The sequence below is a fragment of the Pteropus medius genome, unplaced genomic scaffold (assembly GCF_902729225.1).
Source record: "Pteropus medius unplaced genomic scaffold, Ma_sr-lr_union100, whole genome shotgun sequence".
NCBI lineage: Eukaryota > Metazoa > Chordata > Mammalia > Chiroptera > Pteropodidae > Pteropus > Pteropus medius.
The window spans coordinates 2,092-20,464 of NW_024354704.1; the positions used below are offsets into that span (position 1 = coordinate 2,092).

At 32.2% G+C, this 18,373-nt stretch overlaps 1 protein-coding gene and 1 pseudogene across 1 annotated transcript; both read left to right on the forward strand.

The window, feature by feature from the left end:
• Window positions 1-7,184: 7,184 nt before the first annotated feature.
• On the forward strand, window positions 7,185-8,102 carry LOC120596759 (olfactory receptor 6C68-like; annotated as a pseudogene).
• Window positions 8,103-15,508: 7,406 nt separating this feature from the next.
• LOC120596752 (olfactory receptor 6C2-like) lies at window positions 15,509-16,452 on the forward strand. Its single transcript, XM_039855214.1, has one exon. It carries the CDS (start codon window positions 15,514-15,516, stop codon window positions 16,450-16,452), a length of 939 nt encoding a protein of 312 aa, XP_039711148.1. The 5' UTR covers window positions 15,509-15,513.
• Window positions 16,453-18,373: the final 1,921 nt, after the last annotated feature.

Below are 18,373 nucleotides of genomic sequence, written 5' to 3' on the forward strand. Positions count from 1 at the left end.
TAACGTCCCTATAATCAGATTCCTAAGAGAGGAAAATGAGTGCAGAACTGAAAGAGTACTTGAAGAAATAATGGCTGAAAATTTCCCCAAATTAGCAGAAGACATTGTTCTGTAACTACACTCTGGGTTACTATAAAGACATTCTCAGACAAAGGAGAACTAAGGATTGCCAACAAATCTTTCCTTAGAAAAATGTTCCCAGATAAACAAACCCAGAAAATTTGTAGCTAAAGGACCTGCCCTGCAAGAAACACTAAAGGGAGACCTTCGGGTTGAAATGAAAGGACACTAGACAATAACTTAAAGTCACCCAAATAAATAAAGGGCACCAATAATGGTAAATACATAGGGAAATATAAAGAACAATATCAATTATGTTTGTAATTTTTTTCTGCTATCTGATTTAAGACACCTGAATAAACAAACAATAAAATTGTGTTGCTGAGTTTATAATGCATAAAGATGTAATTTGTATAACAATAACGATACCAAGGCAGGAGGAGGGAGCAGAGCTGTATTGGAGCAGTTCTACATGCTATTGAAATTAATTTGGTTTATTCAGAACTTTAGATTAGATATTTAGAACTTTACATTTAGATTGTTAAAGTTAAAATGTTCATTATAATCTTCAAGACAACTAAGAATATAACTCAAAAACATACGGTTGAAGAAGTAACGAGAAAATTAAAAGGGATACTAGAAAAATATTGATTTGATTTAAAAAAGGCAGTAATGAAGGAATAAAGGAACAAAAAAGACATTAGACACACATACACATAACAGTAAAATGGTAGACATACAGCCTACCTCATCAGTAATTATATTAAATATAAACGGAATAAACTTCCTAATCAAAAAGCAGAGATTGACAGAATGTCTACAATTCACAAACTATTCTTTCAAAACCCAAGTAGGTTTTAAATAAAAGGATCAAAAACTCTATACATCAGTGAAAAAAGATCTGGAGTGGCTATATCAGTATCAGACAAAAGAGACTGTATGACAAAAATTGTTACTAGAAGCAAAGAGGGAAATCGTATAATGATAAAACTCTTTCAGAAAGACATATTAGTTATAAACATTTTTCAACTAGCAAGAGAGCCCCCATATCCATTAAACGAAAACTGACAAAAAAGGACAAAATAGATAATTCAAAAATAATTGTGGGAAACTTCAATAATTCACTTTCATTAATGGATAGAATAACTAGACAGATTATCAAGTAAATAATAGGAGGCATGAGCAACACTGTAAATCAATCAGACCTAACAGACATCTATCGAACACTCCATCAAATAACATCAAGATACACATTCTTCTCAAACACACATGGAAGTTCTCTAGGGCAGATCATATACTAGGCCATATAACAAGAATCATTATATTAAAAAGGATTTAAATCACACAAATTGTGTTCTCCAACCACAATGTAATAAAATTACAAATCGATAAATGAAGAAAATTTGGGAAATTTACAATTATATGGAAAGTAAAGAACACATGCCTAGATTGTCAATGGATTAAAGAATAAATCACATGAGAAATGAGAAAATATTTTGAGAAGAATGAAAGCAAAAACACAACACATCAAAACATACAGAATGCAGCTCAAGCAGTGCTTACAGTGAAATGTATAGCAGTAGACACTATATTAAAGAAATAAGATCTCAAATCGTTAACCTAACCTTCCACTTTCAGGAATCTGAAAAAGAACAAACTAAAACCGAAGTGAGCACGTGGAAGCAAATAATAATAGCACAGAAACTGATATAGCCACTCCAGCTTTTTAAAATTAGCGTTACTATATCTTTCTCCATCCCTTTACTTTTATCTATTCGAGACTGTATATAAAGTTGGTTTCTTGTAGACTGTACAGGAATACCAAAAGGAGAAGAAAGAAAGGATGAAACAAAAACTCTTTAAAATTTCTCACAGGGCTTTTGTTTTTTAATTCACTGCGATAATCTCTCTTTTGATTGATATATTAGACAGTCAACATTTAAAATGTATATTCAGATTATTTTAAGCTTTCAAAGGCCCACTGCACAAAGAAAAGTGACTCTGAAAGGTCATGTGTTGACAAATGTTTTCCCTTCTGTCCAACCTTTAATTTGTAGGAAAGAATGTTTTATGGCTTATTCCCCTCTCCCGGGAAATCCTGACTCCCCTTTGTTTCCATTTTTTCCTACAATAATGTAAAATTATATAAAAGTTAAGAAAAAGCTGTGGATTCAGGAATAAACAAGTAGTGATTGTTCTCTAAGCAGTATAAATAAGTGAAATGTCACCCAGGCATGTCCTACAGGAATCCTCACCATTGGATCTTTCCTGTATACTTTTGTGTTAAATCCTTGAGTGACCCCGCTCATTAGTTGCTCTGCTCATAATGTATCTTTATACACAAATCAACTGGTTTTAAAATATTGTTTAATAACTAAAAATCATCCCCACAGGAAGACTGTCCCGAGGAAAAATAGGGGAGAATTCTTCCATACCTCTTTCAGATTCTGGTGGCCCCTAGAATTCTTTGACTTGTGGCAGCATGATTCTGATATCTGCCTTCAGCTTCGCATGACTTTCTTTCCTATGTCTCTTTATTATTCTCTTCTTATGAGGTCACCAGTCATTGGATTTCAGGCCTCCTAAAATTCTTAGCTTAATTACATCTGCAAAGACCTTCTCCAAAAAGGTCACAAATGCAGTTTCTACAGGTGAGTACTTGGACATATCTTTTTCAGTGATATTACTCAACTCACTATAATAGTCAACTGATTTATAAGAAAGATGCCAACACGATTCACTAGGAAACAGTAGCCTTTCAACAAATGGTGCTGTAAAACTAGATGTCCATATGCAAAAGAATTAATTTAGTCATCTTTCCCATGCCATATCCAAAAATTTACTCAAAATAAATCATAGAACTTAAAAGCTCTGAAACTGTTGGAAGAAAAGATATGATTAAATCTTGGTCCCCTTACATTAGACAATGGTTTCCTAGATATGACACCAAAAGCACAAGTAGTTAAACATACACTTAAGTCAGTTGGATTTCATTTAAATTAATTTTTTTTCTCTAAAACACCATGCAGAAAATGAAAAATCCACATGATGGGAGAAAATATAAAATAATCATATATCTGACAAAAGACTTGGATCCAGAATACATAATGAACTCTTACAACTCAATCATAGGACAACAACCTAATTAAAAAATGGGAAAAATATCTACACAGATACCACACACGAGAAGATATGCAAATGTCAAATAAGCATGTGAAAAAATGTACGGCATCATATGTCATTAGGGAATTTTAAATTAAAACAACAATGAGATCCACTACACACCCACTGGAATGGCTAAAATTCAAGACATCATGCTATGGGACTGGCATTGATGTAGAGTAACTGGAACTCTCATATGCTGATAATTGAAATGTAAAATGCTAAAGGCATGTTAGAAAACAATTTGACAGACTCTTTACAAGTTACACATGCACCTAACCTATAAACCAATCAACCAAATTTAGTGTATGATTGTTCATAGCAACTTTATTTGTAATTTTCAAACTGAAAGGGTCCACTAACACTGGACTACTATTGAGAAGTATAAAGGATTGAACTACTGACATGCATAAGATTAAATTCATGCTTGGTGAAAGAACCTGATGAAGGGGAAACAATCTTGCATTATTGTATTAAAACAGTATAAGAAAAATTAATTTAAATTGATAGGCAACTTCTCAGTTGTTGCCTCAGAAATGAAGGAGTGTAGAAAGAAGAGGACACAAGGGATTACAAAGATGCTCAAATGCTTTTGAGGATGATGGATGTGTTCACTCTTTGATTGTGTTAATGTTTCCACAAGAGTGTCCAAACTTATCAAATTGTACACTTTAAATATGTGCAACTTGTTGTATGTTGATTTTCCTTCAATAAAGCTGTTGAGAAAAATAACTAAATGAACTAAATAACCTGATACTTGTTGTTCTCTTGTCCCCATGGACCCTGGAGCCAAAGCAGCTTTTGTGATTTTGCTGTGCCAAATAAAATATTCCAAAGATTCATTAGTGACGTTTGAGTGTAAATCACCAAGGACCTTTTGTTTATTCGTTCATTTGCAAGTAAAGAAACTAATAACAACAACAACAAAAAAATCAAGGTTGGTATTGTTAAAATCTTTGTCTCTGTCCAGAGATACTGAAATACCAACTCTCAAAATGGAAGAGAATTTCTGGCATTCCACTGCCAGTAGGATGTCCCCTCCCTCTTTAAATGTTAAAATATACAAAAAAATATTTCTTAAACCTTTCATGATAATATCAAACCAATCTGTTGGAGGCAGCAATCTCAGAGAGCTTTCTACATGTTCAGAGAACCTGTGAGTGCGAACATGAATGCACAAGCAAAATGACGAGGTCACATGAAAATCCTCATCAAACCTATTATTTTCAAATAAATGTCTTTAAGAATTATTATTTTTAAATAACTTAAGGAAGTTATGATTGACCAACAGAAAAGTAAGTATACCTAATTTTGCAACATTAGTAGTATTTTCCTTTGTGAAACTTGGACCATGCTTTTCTCTGAGAAAAAAAGATTGCATCTGCCTGTATTAAAGTCAGATATATTATTTATAACATATTTTATAAACCTTCAAAAATGTGTCTTAACGATAAATAGGTGGATGTATAAATGATAATTTTAATATAAGAAATATCCAGAAATGACATAAACTCAAATTGTAAAATAAAACACTGTGTGTGTGTGTGTGTGTGTGTGTGTGTGTGTGTGAATTCCTCCTTCCATCACTCCAAAAGACTGGCAGTAACATCACTCAGAAATCTCTACCTCCTCAAATATCTATTGAGAAATAAACAGAAGTCAGTTGATTACATGTCACTATCAATTAGGTTATTGAATCCTGGCTTATTTCTTACATCTTATTGAACCTTGCCATATCTTATAAGAAAAATTTTTTTTGAGCATTGAGTAATGCCTATAGGATGTTGAGCTGAGTAAAGTTACATAGTGATGCATATGTAGTCTAAGAGACAAGGAGAAAGGGTGACAGAAAAGTAGATAGACTGCAGCAATCATTCTCCACTACTTCTGAATTTCATCTAATACATATGCTGACTATGTCCCAGAATTCCCTGAGAGGGTTCTAGTTTTCAGGCAAACCATGAGCCTAGCTCCACACTTCTCCAGTTTGGTGATGGCCACCCTGTGAATTTAACAGTATGGATGGGACTAATCATAAGGTGCGACTTGTCTCCTACCCCAGTGAATAAAATACAGTTAAAACAATGAAGATAAACTGCTTACAAACAAATTGTGGTATCAAATGGATTTTTTTCTGTTAATGCAGGATTACAAATTTTGAAACATGAAAATTAGAAAAATTTAAGCCTCACTATAGTAATTAACTCTTGATGCCTGAAAAAAATTACTGTAAAGCAGCTTCTGACATAAACTGAGCATGAAAAACTCAAGATCTCTGGATATAACATTGCATTAATGGATGATAGTTAGAATGGAAATAATACCAATACAATTGCTTTGTCGAAAAATCATGGAAAGAAGAGAAGGCAGTTGTAACTTTGTCAAAGTTGAAAAGGTCACCTCGCAATGTGACTTAATTAATAAATACAGGTATTACTTAAAAGAAAAAGCAAAAAAACCTAGAACATTTTTTAGTAAAGAGTCAGAGATATAGAAAAATTTAAAAGCATATTCAGTATCAGAGCAATATGAACCAAAGTCCAAATATGAAGAAATAGTTTGCCTGTGTATGTTTGGTAAATTTAGGATATGTAAATTCATTCAGAAAATATTTTTAGGCATTGACAATATATGTAGAGATATATTAGTTGTCATTGCCATCACAGTGAGAAAAATATGACTTGCACAAACATATTCTCTGCTAAACACTAACACCGTGGCAAGTTTTATTTGTTTTGAGAGCACATGAGTGGGTGTGTAAGCTAAATCATCAGAATGCAGAAAACTTTTTAAGGGAAGCGGTGCTTCAACTGAAAATCAATGATGAGGTTTACTCAGTTGAGTTAGGGAATGTGGAAGAAAGTGTGCAAGAGAAGTGCTTATGACAATACCTGGCACAGAGTGCATGGCTAATAGATAGAACCTGTAAGCACACAGGAAAAGAGGGGAGGGTGGCATTCTATGTGGAAGATCAGGACTTCTGTTTTAGGCACATTGAAATGGACATGCATGTGATTTGTGCAAGGAGATATGTTTGGTAGTAGGGTCAATGTATAAGCAGATATGTTTGGTAGTCAATTCAATATGTAAGTCAGGAGCAATCCACTACAAGAAACAGAAATTTAGTATTCATTAAGTGATAGATGTTATATAAAGTTGTACAAATTGTGAAGAAAACAGTGAGAAAATGTAGGCTCATGGTTTGCCTGCAAACTAGAACCCTCTCAGGGAATTCTGGGACATAGTCAGCATATACATTGGAAGAAATTCAGAAGTAGTGGAGAATGATTGCTGCAGTCAGAAGTGAAGAGGAACTAATAGGTCCAAAGAATCAAAATGAGCAAAACGATAACAAAAAAATCATGTGTGCAATTTTAAAGTTAATTTATCAAAGCATTTCATAAATATAAAAAGAAAAATTATAATTAAAATACTGTATTCTGCATAACAGCTTGCATATAGATAGAGAAATATGGAAGGAAGCTAAGGAAGGGAAGCTTATTTTGATCTCATGTAGGTTTTCCATTGTCATAAAAGAAAATACACTTTTTAAAAAAATTATAAATTATAAAGCTAGAACAGAGACTCCAAATTTTGGTCAAGAGTCTTTAGAGTGATTCCAAATTATATATCATATATTAGCATTTAGAAAAGAACCAAATTGTTAATCAAAAACATAACTTTAATAATGTGATTTCTTTTAGCTTTGAATAAGGAGAATATGTGGGAATTGACTGACATTTATGCTACCCATGAAATCATACTACATTAGTAGATGAATCTATCATACCTATAGTTTGATTTAAAATATAATATGAAAATATAGCTCAGATTAATAGAGCTAATTAAAGTATACTGAAAGGTAATAGAATGGATTAAAATAGATTTTATACAGATAAAGTACTCTATATAATAATCTCTCTAAATTATAGGAGATGCAGATCGTACAGAAGTCATCAGTGATGAACAACTATACAGTAACAACATTGATTCTGCTGGGACTGACAGATGAGCCTCAGCTGAAAGTTCTGATTTTTATCTTTCTATTTCTCACCTATATGCTGAGTGTAACTGGAAACCTGACCATTGTCATGCCCACCTTAAAACATCCTTGTACTATTTTTTACAAAATTTCTCCTTCTTTGAGATCTCGTTCACGACTGCCTGTATTCCCAGATAACTTGTATAGCATAGCAACAGGCGACAAAGTCATTACTCATAATGCCTGTGTCATCCATGTGTTTTTTACCGATCTCTTTGCAATAACAGAATTTTTTCTGCTGGCTGCTATGTCCTACGACCGCTATGTGGTCATCTGCAAATGCGACCATCATGAGCAGCAAAGTTTGCAGGAGACTTATTTTTTGTTGTTGGTTGGTTGGATTGTTGGTCATAACCCCCCCACCCCACCCACACAAACACACTTAGTCTGGGGCTGAATCTGAAATTCTGTAATTTGAATGTCATTGATCATTTTCTCTGTGATGCTTCTCCCCTCCTGAAAATAACGTGTTCAGAAACATGGTTCATAGAACAAACTGTTTTAATCTGTGCTGTGCTGACCCTCATTTTTACTCTTATTTGTGTAGTTTTATCCTATACTTGCATTATCAAGACAATTTTAGGATTTCCTTTTGCCCAGCAAAGGAAAAAGGCCTTTTCCACTTGTTCTTCTCATATGATTGTAGTTTCCATGACCTATGGCATATGCATGTTCATCTACATGAATCCCACAGCAAAGGAAGAGGTGACTATTAATAAAGAATTTTGCTACTCATTTTTCCCATTTCACCTATGTTAAATCCATTTATTTATATACTGAGAAATAGGCAGTGAAGGAAGACTTCAACAATGCAATAAAAAAATTGCATCATTCTTAAGGAAGTAAAATAATATAGCAAAAATAGTAAAATAAAATAGCAGTCTATAAATGAAAGTAAAATGAAAGGGAAATGGCTGCTAGATCTTGAAGCTTATAATTTTCTTTACCTTGCTGCTCTTTAGATTTGCTTATATTGCACCTTAATCAACTTATTTCTTTCCTTTGGTATTTACTCTACTTCTTGTAGGAGATTTGTCTCAGTAAAAAAAAAAAAAAAAAACAAATAAAAGTATACTCCTCATTAACTTATTTGTAGATAAATATAACCCCATATAATTAAATTTTGTAATATAATAAAATCATTCATTAGTCTCCCAGACACTAAATTTTGTAATATAATAAAATCATTCGTTAGTCTCCCAGACACTGGTAGCATAGTACTACTGATTATTGTACTCTCATGTGCATGAAATACTATATAAATCAAATAAGTATTAAAATTTTGTGATAAAATATTGAATAGGATTAATTTGGGTGTGATATAAGAATGCAAGGATCAACTGAGAGGGAAATAGTTTGTTTCTAACAACCTAGGTAAATACATTAAAAACAAAAAACATGCTGGATAAAATTGACAATTTTTTTTAGTTAATTTTTATTCTTTTTAATTAAATTTCTTAGGATAAATTGGTTAATAAAATTATATAGGTTTCAAGTGCACAATTCAATAATATATCATATATATTGTATTGCTTGTTCACCACCCAAACAGTCTTGGAAAATAAAAAATTAGAGGACTCACATTTCTTAATTTCAAATCTTACATTAAAGCTACAGTAATCAAAACATCATCTTCCATGAGTATAGGTATTTAGACCAACAAATTGGAGAATCCAGAAGTAAACCCTTACATTTATGGTCAACTGGCTTTCAACAAGAGTACAGAGATAATCCAATGAGGAAAGAATAGCTTTTCAACAAATGGTACTGAGACAACTATATATCCACATATAAAATTTTGAAGATGGACTCCTAACTCAAAATGTATGCAAAAGTTAACTCAATTAGATCAAAGGCCTAAATTTAAATGCTAAAAGTATAAAACCCTTAGAAAAATACATTATATATTTGTAGCCTTGGATTAAGCAATGGTTTCTTAGATATAATACCAAAAGTACAAATGACAAAAAACAACAAAAAACAAAAACAAAAAAATGACAACAACCCATAAATGCATAAATTGGCTTCATAAAATTTAAAACTTCTGTGCTTCAAAGGACACCACTAAAAAATGGAAAGACAATTCACAGAATGGGAGAAATGCTTACAAATCACATATCTGATAAGGGACTTATATACATAAAAGACTTTATATATATAGTTTTATATATGTAAAAAGTTTTATATATATATATATACATATATATATAAACTTGAACAATTAAAAAACAAACGACTTTTTAAATAGGTAAAGAATTTGAATAGACATTTATACAAATAAGATATATAAATGGCTAACATACACTTGAAAAAATACTCAACATCCTTAGTCATTAAGGAAATGCAAATCAAAACCACAATGAGATGCCACTTCATACCCACTAGAATGGCTAAAATAAAAAGACAGACAAAATAAGTGCTGACAAACATTGTGTTGAAACAATCTTTGCTGAATATTCATAACATAGTGCAGCCACTTTGGAACAATTTTGTAGTTTCTCAAAAATTAAACAGAGTAACCAAATGACTCAGCAATTCTACTCTTTAGTATTTACCAAAGAGAATCGAAAATACATGTACACACAAAGATTTGAACCTGAATGTTAATAGCAGCATTGTTCATTATAGCCCCAAAGTGGAAACAACCCAAATGTCTATCATTGGATGAATGGATAAACAAAGAGTGATATATCAATACAATGAAATATTATTTGGTAAGAAAAGGAATGAAGAGCTGATACATGCTTTAACATGAATGAACCTTGAAACACTATGTTAAATGGAAGAAGCCAGCCACAAAAGACCTATTGCATTTATATGAAAAATCCAGAATTAATAATTCCATAGAGACAGAATATTGTTTATTGTTCACAAACAATTGGAAGCAGGAGGGAATGGAAGTGACTGTTAATGATTTTCTTTTAGGAAGGTAAAAATGTTCTAAAATTAAATAATGGTGGTAATAACAAAATGTTATGAATATACTAAAACCCACCAAGTGGTGTTCTTTAAGGAGGTAAATTATATGAAATCCATTCTTTTAAATAAAGCTTTAACTTTAAAAATGAGTTATTTATATATGCAATAAGAAGGCTAAATTTCAAAAAGTATATGCTAAGTGAAAAATGCCAGGCTCAAAAACATACTTATTATTCAACTCATATAAAACTCTAGAAAACACTGACTTTTTATAAACTGAATCTATAAGGACAGAAAGTAGATGGCTGGTTGCTAAGAACTTAAGATAGGGTGAATGCTAAGAAAGAACATAAAGGAGAAACTTTGGGTGGATATAGAAATCTTTTTTCATTGTGGTTATGGTTATAGAAGTGTACACATTTGTCAAAACTCGTCAAACTGTACAATTAAAATGAATACGTTTTATTCTATGTAAATTATACTTAAAAAATCTGAAACCCAACCTTGATCCAGAGTAGACCTTAGTTAAATTGAGGTAATAATCCTCATACTCTATAAAAGAAAAAAAGATGCTAATTAATAACACGAATTTATATACAAAGACACTCTGATATTCTTAACTTGAACGGAAATTTTAATTACTTTACCTAATACTATTAGTATATTATAATTTTAAAATAAACATCCAATTTCTGGAAAAATTTTACTTCTAGTCATTATTCTGATAACATTCCAAAAAATTCTTCTTGTAGATCTTCTAATAATTGTGAAAAATGAAAAAGAATTTAAAATAATTCAGAAGGGACTAAATAAACTGCTGGATAACCATAGAACTACATTTTTAAAACAGTGAAACATTGTAAAGAGCATAAATTTACAAAAACAAAGTTTGATTTAAACTCTGATGCTACACTAATACAATGGATTATAATTGAATAAAATTAAAATAATTCATGTCAGTAATTATCAGGTTAAGAATAGATTCACATATATCTAAGTACAAAATAGCATGTGACAGATATACATCTCAATATGTTTTTTAATTAATGTTCATACATTTGTAAATATTACATGTGATATATAGGGGCATATTTACAAGAGGAAAAGTATGGAAAGATATGTTTCAAAATACTCACATTCATTATTTTTTTAAAAGTATTTTCCTTGTTTTTTGCCCAATATTTTTCTATTTTTGTTTATTTTACCAAATGTCTTAGAAATATGTAATTTATTCATTTTATAAATATTTATAAAAGAGAAAAAGTAGATCTATGATCTTTTGAATACCTTACATGATAAGGATTAATTAAAAGAAACACAACTAGCTATTTTATTAGACTCTTATTATTTTCCTACCAGTCTCTTTGAAGTGATTGTGATGTTTTCGCTTTTCTCTAAAGGCTGTGTCCCCACTGTTACTGTGTTAAGTTCTTTTTTTCCCCCAAGTTCATTACACAAATGATTCATTAGTGATTTTTGAACATGGTCACCAAGGTCCCATTTGTTAATAAACAACTTTGTTGCAAACTTGGCAAATAAACGGCTTCGAAAATGGAAAATTCTCTCCCTAAGATAATAATTCAGAACGTCACTCTTCTAAAGCTACTGGAAGTGTCTCTTCACTAGATTTTTTTTTTTTTTTTTTAATGATAGAGTAAAATAAAATATTTCCTGGGCTTATGGCAGCACTTCCATCTTGAAGAAGTTTATACAATTGACTGAAGATAGAAACTCAAGTCATTCAAGGCTTCTGTAAACGTGGGTATGGATTCAGTTGGTAATGAGCAGGAACTGTCATGACATTCATTTTCAAATTTGTAACTGTGCAAATGCAGTTAAACAACTCATCGAAGGAGGCTATGACTAACTGCTAGAAGTATAGATATGATAGATTCTTTCTTTTCTGTTATATTCTCTTTTGGTAAGTTTGGTAAGATTTTCCCTAACTGTATAAAACTGAGAGATGTGAATTTTAATGTGAATATCAATGAAATATTATTTTTAGAATGTATTTTTTTATTCACTGATATTGTTTTTATGCAAGAATAAATAGGAAGTCATCTAAAGGTAGTATAACTTGAGGGACACAAAGAAACAATGCCTCTCTAACAGAAAAAATAGATTGACAACTTGAGTAACATTGCATCATCTCATTGGAAAACAAAAATTTTAAATCTTTTATATATAATATAAACAGTAATCAGTCAATACTAACCCAGAAAAATTCATTACTCAAGACCTGCATTGTAATATAGGAGTTCTCACGGAAGCATGGTTTTAATGACTGGAAGAAAAAAAATAATTTTATGACTGAATACTACTCAAAGTGAGTTGGGCTGCATAGTTGCCACAGAGAAGCACAGGGAGGGTGGAGGGTTGCAGAAATGAACTTTTGGTGCATCTCAGGATGATCCGCATGAATTTGAGGTGCAGACCTACATTCCATGGGAGCATCTTAGCTCTCAAGCAAACCAGGAGCAAGTCCATATTCCATTTCTGTGATAGTGACTCTCATTCCTGAGATTCAACTCTGAAACTTACACATATGATCAGAGCGGAGACTGACCCTATCTCAATATGGAGGGAATATTATAAAGCAATATAGTGAAAAATTTCTCATAACAAACAAATTGGAGTCTCCAGCACAAATTGTAGGAATTTCTTTTTTGGGAAACACTGATTCAGTTTTTTAAATGTTTGAAAATCTGAGGTAGTATTTGGTTTGCGTAAGTTGAGAAAAAAAATCTGTAGAAAACATATTGCCAGAAATTTAGAAGGTCAAAGTCCCTGGCTTCTGGTTTTCATACCCTACTGAGAGATACCTCGGGAAAGCCAAAGCAATATTAATGAACATACAACTATTCCTCTGATTAGCCAATATAGCAGAGAGGGGAAGGCAACTGTCACTTTTTCAGGAATAAAGGTAATGGATGTAAACTGAGTAGTGCTTCTTCCAAAAGAGACGAAACTAGACAGAAAAAAAAAACTTCAAAAAGGGTCAAAAAGCAAAAGCTGTGGTACATATATACAATGGAATATTACTCAGTCGTAAGAAGAGATGAAATACTGCCATTTGCAACAACATGGATGGACCTCGAGATAATCATGACAGACAAAAAAAGTTGGAAATCATATGATATCACTTATACGTGAGATATAAATCTAAAAGCAACAAATGAACAGGACAAACAGACTCATGGACATGAACTACAGACTAGTGGTTACCAGAAGGTAGCGGGTGGTGGAGAAGGGGGAAGGTAGACAGTTTAAGGGGGTCAAATATAGGGAGTAGGAAGAAGGCAAAGTAGGTAAATGGGAGCTGAAGGAAACTGGACTTTGGGTGGTAAACACACAATAGAATATACAGATGTCAAATTATAATGTACACCTGAAAATTATATAATTGTATTAACCAATGTTGCCCTAATAAACTTAATTCTAAAAAAGTTTTTTTTTTAAGTCAAAATGGTAGACTCATAATAGAGCAAATTAAATAAGTAAATTCAATATCCCAGCAGTTTTTGGATACATCCCAATATAGCTTCAGGATGAAAATTCGACTTAAAAATTTTGCCAGTAAAACATTTTTAGGTAATGAATGTATATGGAACATTGTTATATAGAGAGTAATAGTAAAATAGAAATAACAATTGCTCTGAATAACACCCAGCTCCTATATCAGAGTTTCCTTAAGTTCCAAAAAATATAAACATTTAACTTAAAAACCAATGACCAAGTATTTGCATCTAAAATAGAACTGGAACTTGAGAAACAGATGAGTAAAGGAAAAGATAGTAGTATTAAAGAAAAATTTATTGCAGGTAGATAATCTATGTAAGGCGAATTGTTTAATATGCAGCCAAATCTATTAGTCTGATTGTAAGAAACTCAAGGAAAGTAACAGGAGAGAAGTGTGGATATTTTTATGTTTGAGGTGTATTTGACTGTATCCTGAGATTCTTAAGAGCAATTATTTTGAGGGATTAAGCAATTAGGAGTATAAGAAAATATCCACCAAGTGTGCTTGTTAAAGTAAAGAAACTAAAAGAAGAGACTGAGGCATATAAACATGATAGAGACAAGAAAGAAGAGAAACACCCAGGAAGTAGAAATAAAAATGTGGGAAGAAAAAATGTAATGTTATGATAAATTATGGGAGAACATTATGAATAGTGTGTGGTCAAAGTACACATTCCACGCAGAATCCTGCCACTATTTTATACCAAAAAAAGAACTCTTTGGTAAATTTTGGCAAATACTGTTTCATTATCATGGTGGTGGCAAAAGTGTGATTACCACATGGTGAAGAATGAATTGATGGTGAATAACAACAGGAAAATAGCGAGCATATATTTATTAGTTATTATAAGCTAGGTACTTTTCTAGTATTCAGACACATATAAACTTAAAAATTTAAAAGTAGCATTTAAAAAGATACTATTACTATTTCTACTTTATAGATGATAAAACTGAACCACAGCAAAAGCTCACAGTACTTGGGGAATGTGACTTGTAGTCAAATCTGATTTTTTGTACTTAAGGACATTGGTACTGAGATGTTTAAATCTTAGCTAAACAGTTTAAAAGGTAAAAACGATTTGATGTCATAAAATCCTGTGAATGTCACACCCAACTTATCTTAAAATTCTGAACAACATATTTCTCACCAAAATACTCTCTATGTTCTGCACAACAATAGAATGACTAAATGACTAAAAATATTAGAAAGAAACTCATGAGAAAAAGATGGTAAGAAATAAATAAGGAGAAAGTTGTTTAGAGAATAAAACATAAGTTTAAAAATATGAAATAATGCTAGAACGCAAAATCTTAGGCAATGGAGATGGAAAGCCTACAATAGTAAGCCCCAAAACATTTGTGTTATATTTGCACTTTCTCAATGACCAACTACAAAGAAAAACATTAAAGTTTTAAGAAAGATTTGGCTTTAGGATTTAGCTTCGAAAAGTAACTACACGAGTAATTCCAACCCAGTGTGTGCTGATAAAAGTAAAACATAAATTGGGAATAAAAAGCAGTGAGAAAATGATTCATACTATGTTCGAGTGTGGTATAGATAAAGTAATCTGACTTTTTAAAAAATAAACCTTGAAATTATGAAAACATACCACTGTGGAACCTAATAATAAAACATAATAAGATTTATAACTAAATTTCAAAAACTTGCATGTCGAGTCTCTTTGAATAGGTTGTTGAGCAATTAATTTTTGCTGTGTGATGTTAATAACACTCACCTCATATCAAATATCTCTAAATTATAAATCCAGAATGAAGAGAAGTCAGGATTTGATGAGTAGAAGTCAGAAGTTATGATGAGAAACCACACAGTCACAACGTTTACCCTGCTGGGACTGACGGACAACCCACAACTGAAAGTTGCGATTTTCATCTTTTTATTTCTCAGCTATATCTTGAGTGTAACTGGGAACCTAACAATCATCTCCCTCACCTTCATAGATTCTCACCTTAAAACTGCCATGTACTTTTTCCTACAAAATTTCTCCTTCTTAGAAATCTCATTTACATCGGCTTGTATTCCCAAATATTTGTACAATATCTCAACGGGTGTCAAGACAATCACATATGACTATTGTGCCATTCAAACATTTTTTATAGACCTCTTTGGTACTACGGAATTTATTCTTCTGGCCACCATGTCCTATGACCGATATGTGGCCATCTGCAAACCCCTACATTACGTGACCATCATGAGTCGCAGGGTCTGTAGAAGACTTATCCTTTGGTGCTGGGGAGTTGGCTTGTCAATCATAATTCCTCCACTCAGTCTGGGTCTAAATCTGGAATTCTGTGACTCTAATGTTATTGATCATTTTTACTGTGATATAATCCCCCTCCTAGAGATCTCATGTTCAGAAACATGGCTCATAGAGCAGGTGATCACAGTCTGTGCTGTGTTGACCTTTATCATGACCCTGGTATGTATACTTCTATCCTATGTATACATCGTCAAGACTATTTTACAATTCCCTTCTGCCCAGCAAAGAAAAAAGGCATTTTCTACCTGTTCTTCCCACATGATTGTCATTTCCATCACCTATGGAAGCTGTATTTTCATCTATGTTAAACCTTCATCAAAGGAATCAGTGGTTATTAATAAGGCTGTGGCAGTTCTCATAGCTTCTATCGCTCCTATGCTGAACCCCTTTATTTACACCCTGAGAAACAAACAAGTAAAACAAGCTTTCAATGACTTGGTCAAAAGAATAACATTGTTTTCAAAGAAGTAAGAGAGTTTGCTAATATGGAAGAATCAAGTTTGCATCATCAAAAAGATCAGACCTCCCTAAGCTATATCTTTAAGGTTTTAATCCTTTCCTTCCTGGCAAGGAAGTTTTATTGAGATTCAATTTCTCAATAAGAAAATATAATACATTTCGAAGAAACAAAAGAATGACTTTACATTATCTATGAATTGGTATATGGAACTAAATATATAAATATAATAATTGTGAATGTTCCCAAGGAAAACCCAGTGATACCAGGAGAATGGACTTAAAAATGCCACTAGTCACTACCAATTACTTGTAACAGATGCAGGAACTCAATTAAATATTGGGCCATCTGGAGCTGCAGGTGTTTTTTCAATCAAATATTAATTATATGCTCTGCCCTAAAAGCTTCTTAAGGTTGATGCATTAGATTACTTTTATCAATATGATGTAGGTTCAGAGATCATTGTCTCTTTCTAAGTTTTTCTACTAAATTATATGAGCTTTCATCTGATTATAATAATTAATTTTGATTTTCACACAACTAGTGATTCATTGTAAATGATTTTTCCAGCTTCTTGCATAACTCTTTGCAGAAAAATCTACATCATAACTTCTGTAATTACAACTCATTTTACACTTGAAAAATCTGTTCTATTTCATTGGGATTAATTATTTAGAAATTAAATTATCAGATGACTGGGTTTATGTTGATCACTCTGACTAAAGCAATAAAATTGCTGAAAGTTTCTTAAATGTACAATCAAAGGAAGAAGAATCAAAACTAACACACTATGAGCAAACAGGAAAATTATACCATGGCCTAGGGAACTGAGCCTCTCTAAATGGAAAAAAATAATGACCTTTTTAAAGTTTAATCTTGGTGTCAGGTCACTCCCATGCCCTATCCTTCCCTCTCCCCTAAGCAGCCCATTAAATGAGACATTGAATAAATCTTGACCTCATTTCTCAAAACTCAAGTTTGTTTGAATCAAATACTAAATATTTATATCATAACAGTGAATAAAGTACATTTTTTTTTGTGACTCTAAAGAACATATTGGTCAATTAAGTTCTGTTTAGTCGCTATTGAAAATAAAAATTTCATCAGACAAAATATTCAGAAATAGAATAATAATTGTTCCAAACTCTGTAAATTTTTCCCACCTGCTACAATAAGCTCGACCTTCGTGTGGAGCATGACTCTGTCTCTCTTGAACACTCTACTCACTTGCAGTATGCCTCCACCCCAAAGATGTCCTAATCCCTGGAACCTGTGAATATTACCTTACATGACAAAAAGATGTGATAAAGTCATGGATCTTAAACTGTCATTATCCTGGATTATCCAAGTTAGCCCAGTGTAATCACAAAGAAACAGAATCAAATCAGTAGTAAGAGATGTGACAATGGAAACAAGAGGTTGGAATAATACAAGGAAAAGACAAGGATCAAAGAATGCATGCAGCCTCTAGAAGCTGAAGAAAAGCAAAACAAATTTCTCTCTTAAAGCCTCCAGAGGAAATGAATTCTTGCCAACAATGGGTTTTAGACTCTGACCTCAGAACTGTAAGAGAATACATTTGTGTTGTTTTAAGCCACTAAGTTTGTGGTAATTTGTTTCAGCAGCAATGGGAAACTAATGTATCAAGAGAGAAAAAAATAAGCCTTTCTTCCAAGACAGTTGTACAACCACATCCAGGTTGACTTCAGCTATATTTTTGACGTGGGAACTCTAATGTAACTAACCCTCAATTGTATCCCCTTCATCACCTTCCACATAAATCATTTTCAGTGTCGACACACACATCTGACAAAAATCTGTAATAAATTGGAAAGAAGCAATGTTATAGACTACATAAAATGTAATTGAATTAATAAAATCTGGCCACAAACACAACACAACCTAATTGGCAAACAAGTTGTTTGTGGTATAAAA

Coding starts and splice junctions, on each gene's coding strand:
- LOC120596752 (XM_039855214.1), top strand. CDS start 15,514: ATGATGAGAAACCACACAGTCACAACGTTTACCCTGCTGGGACTGACG.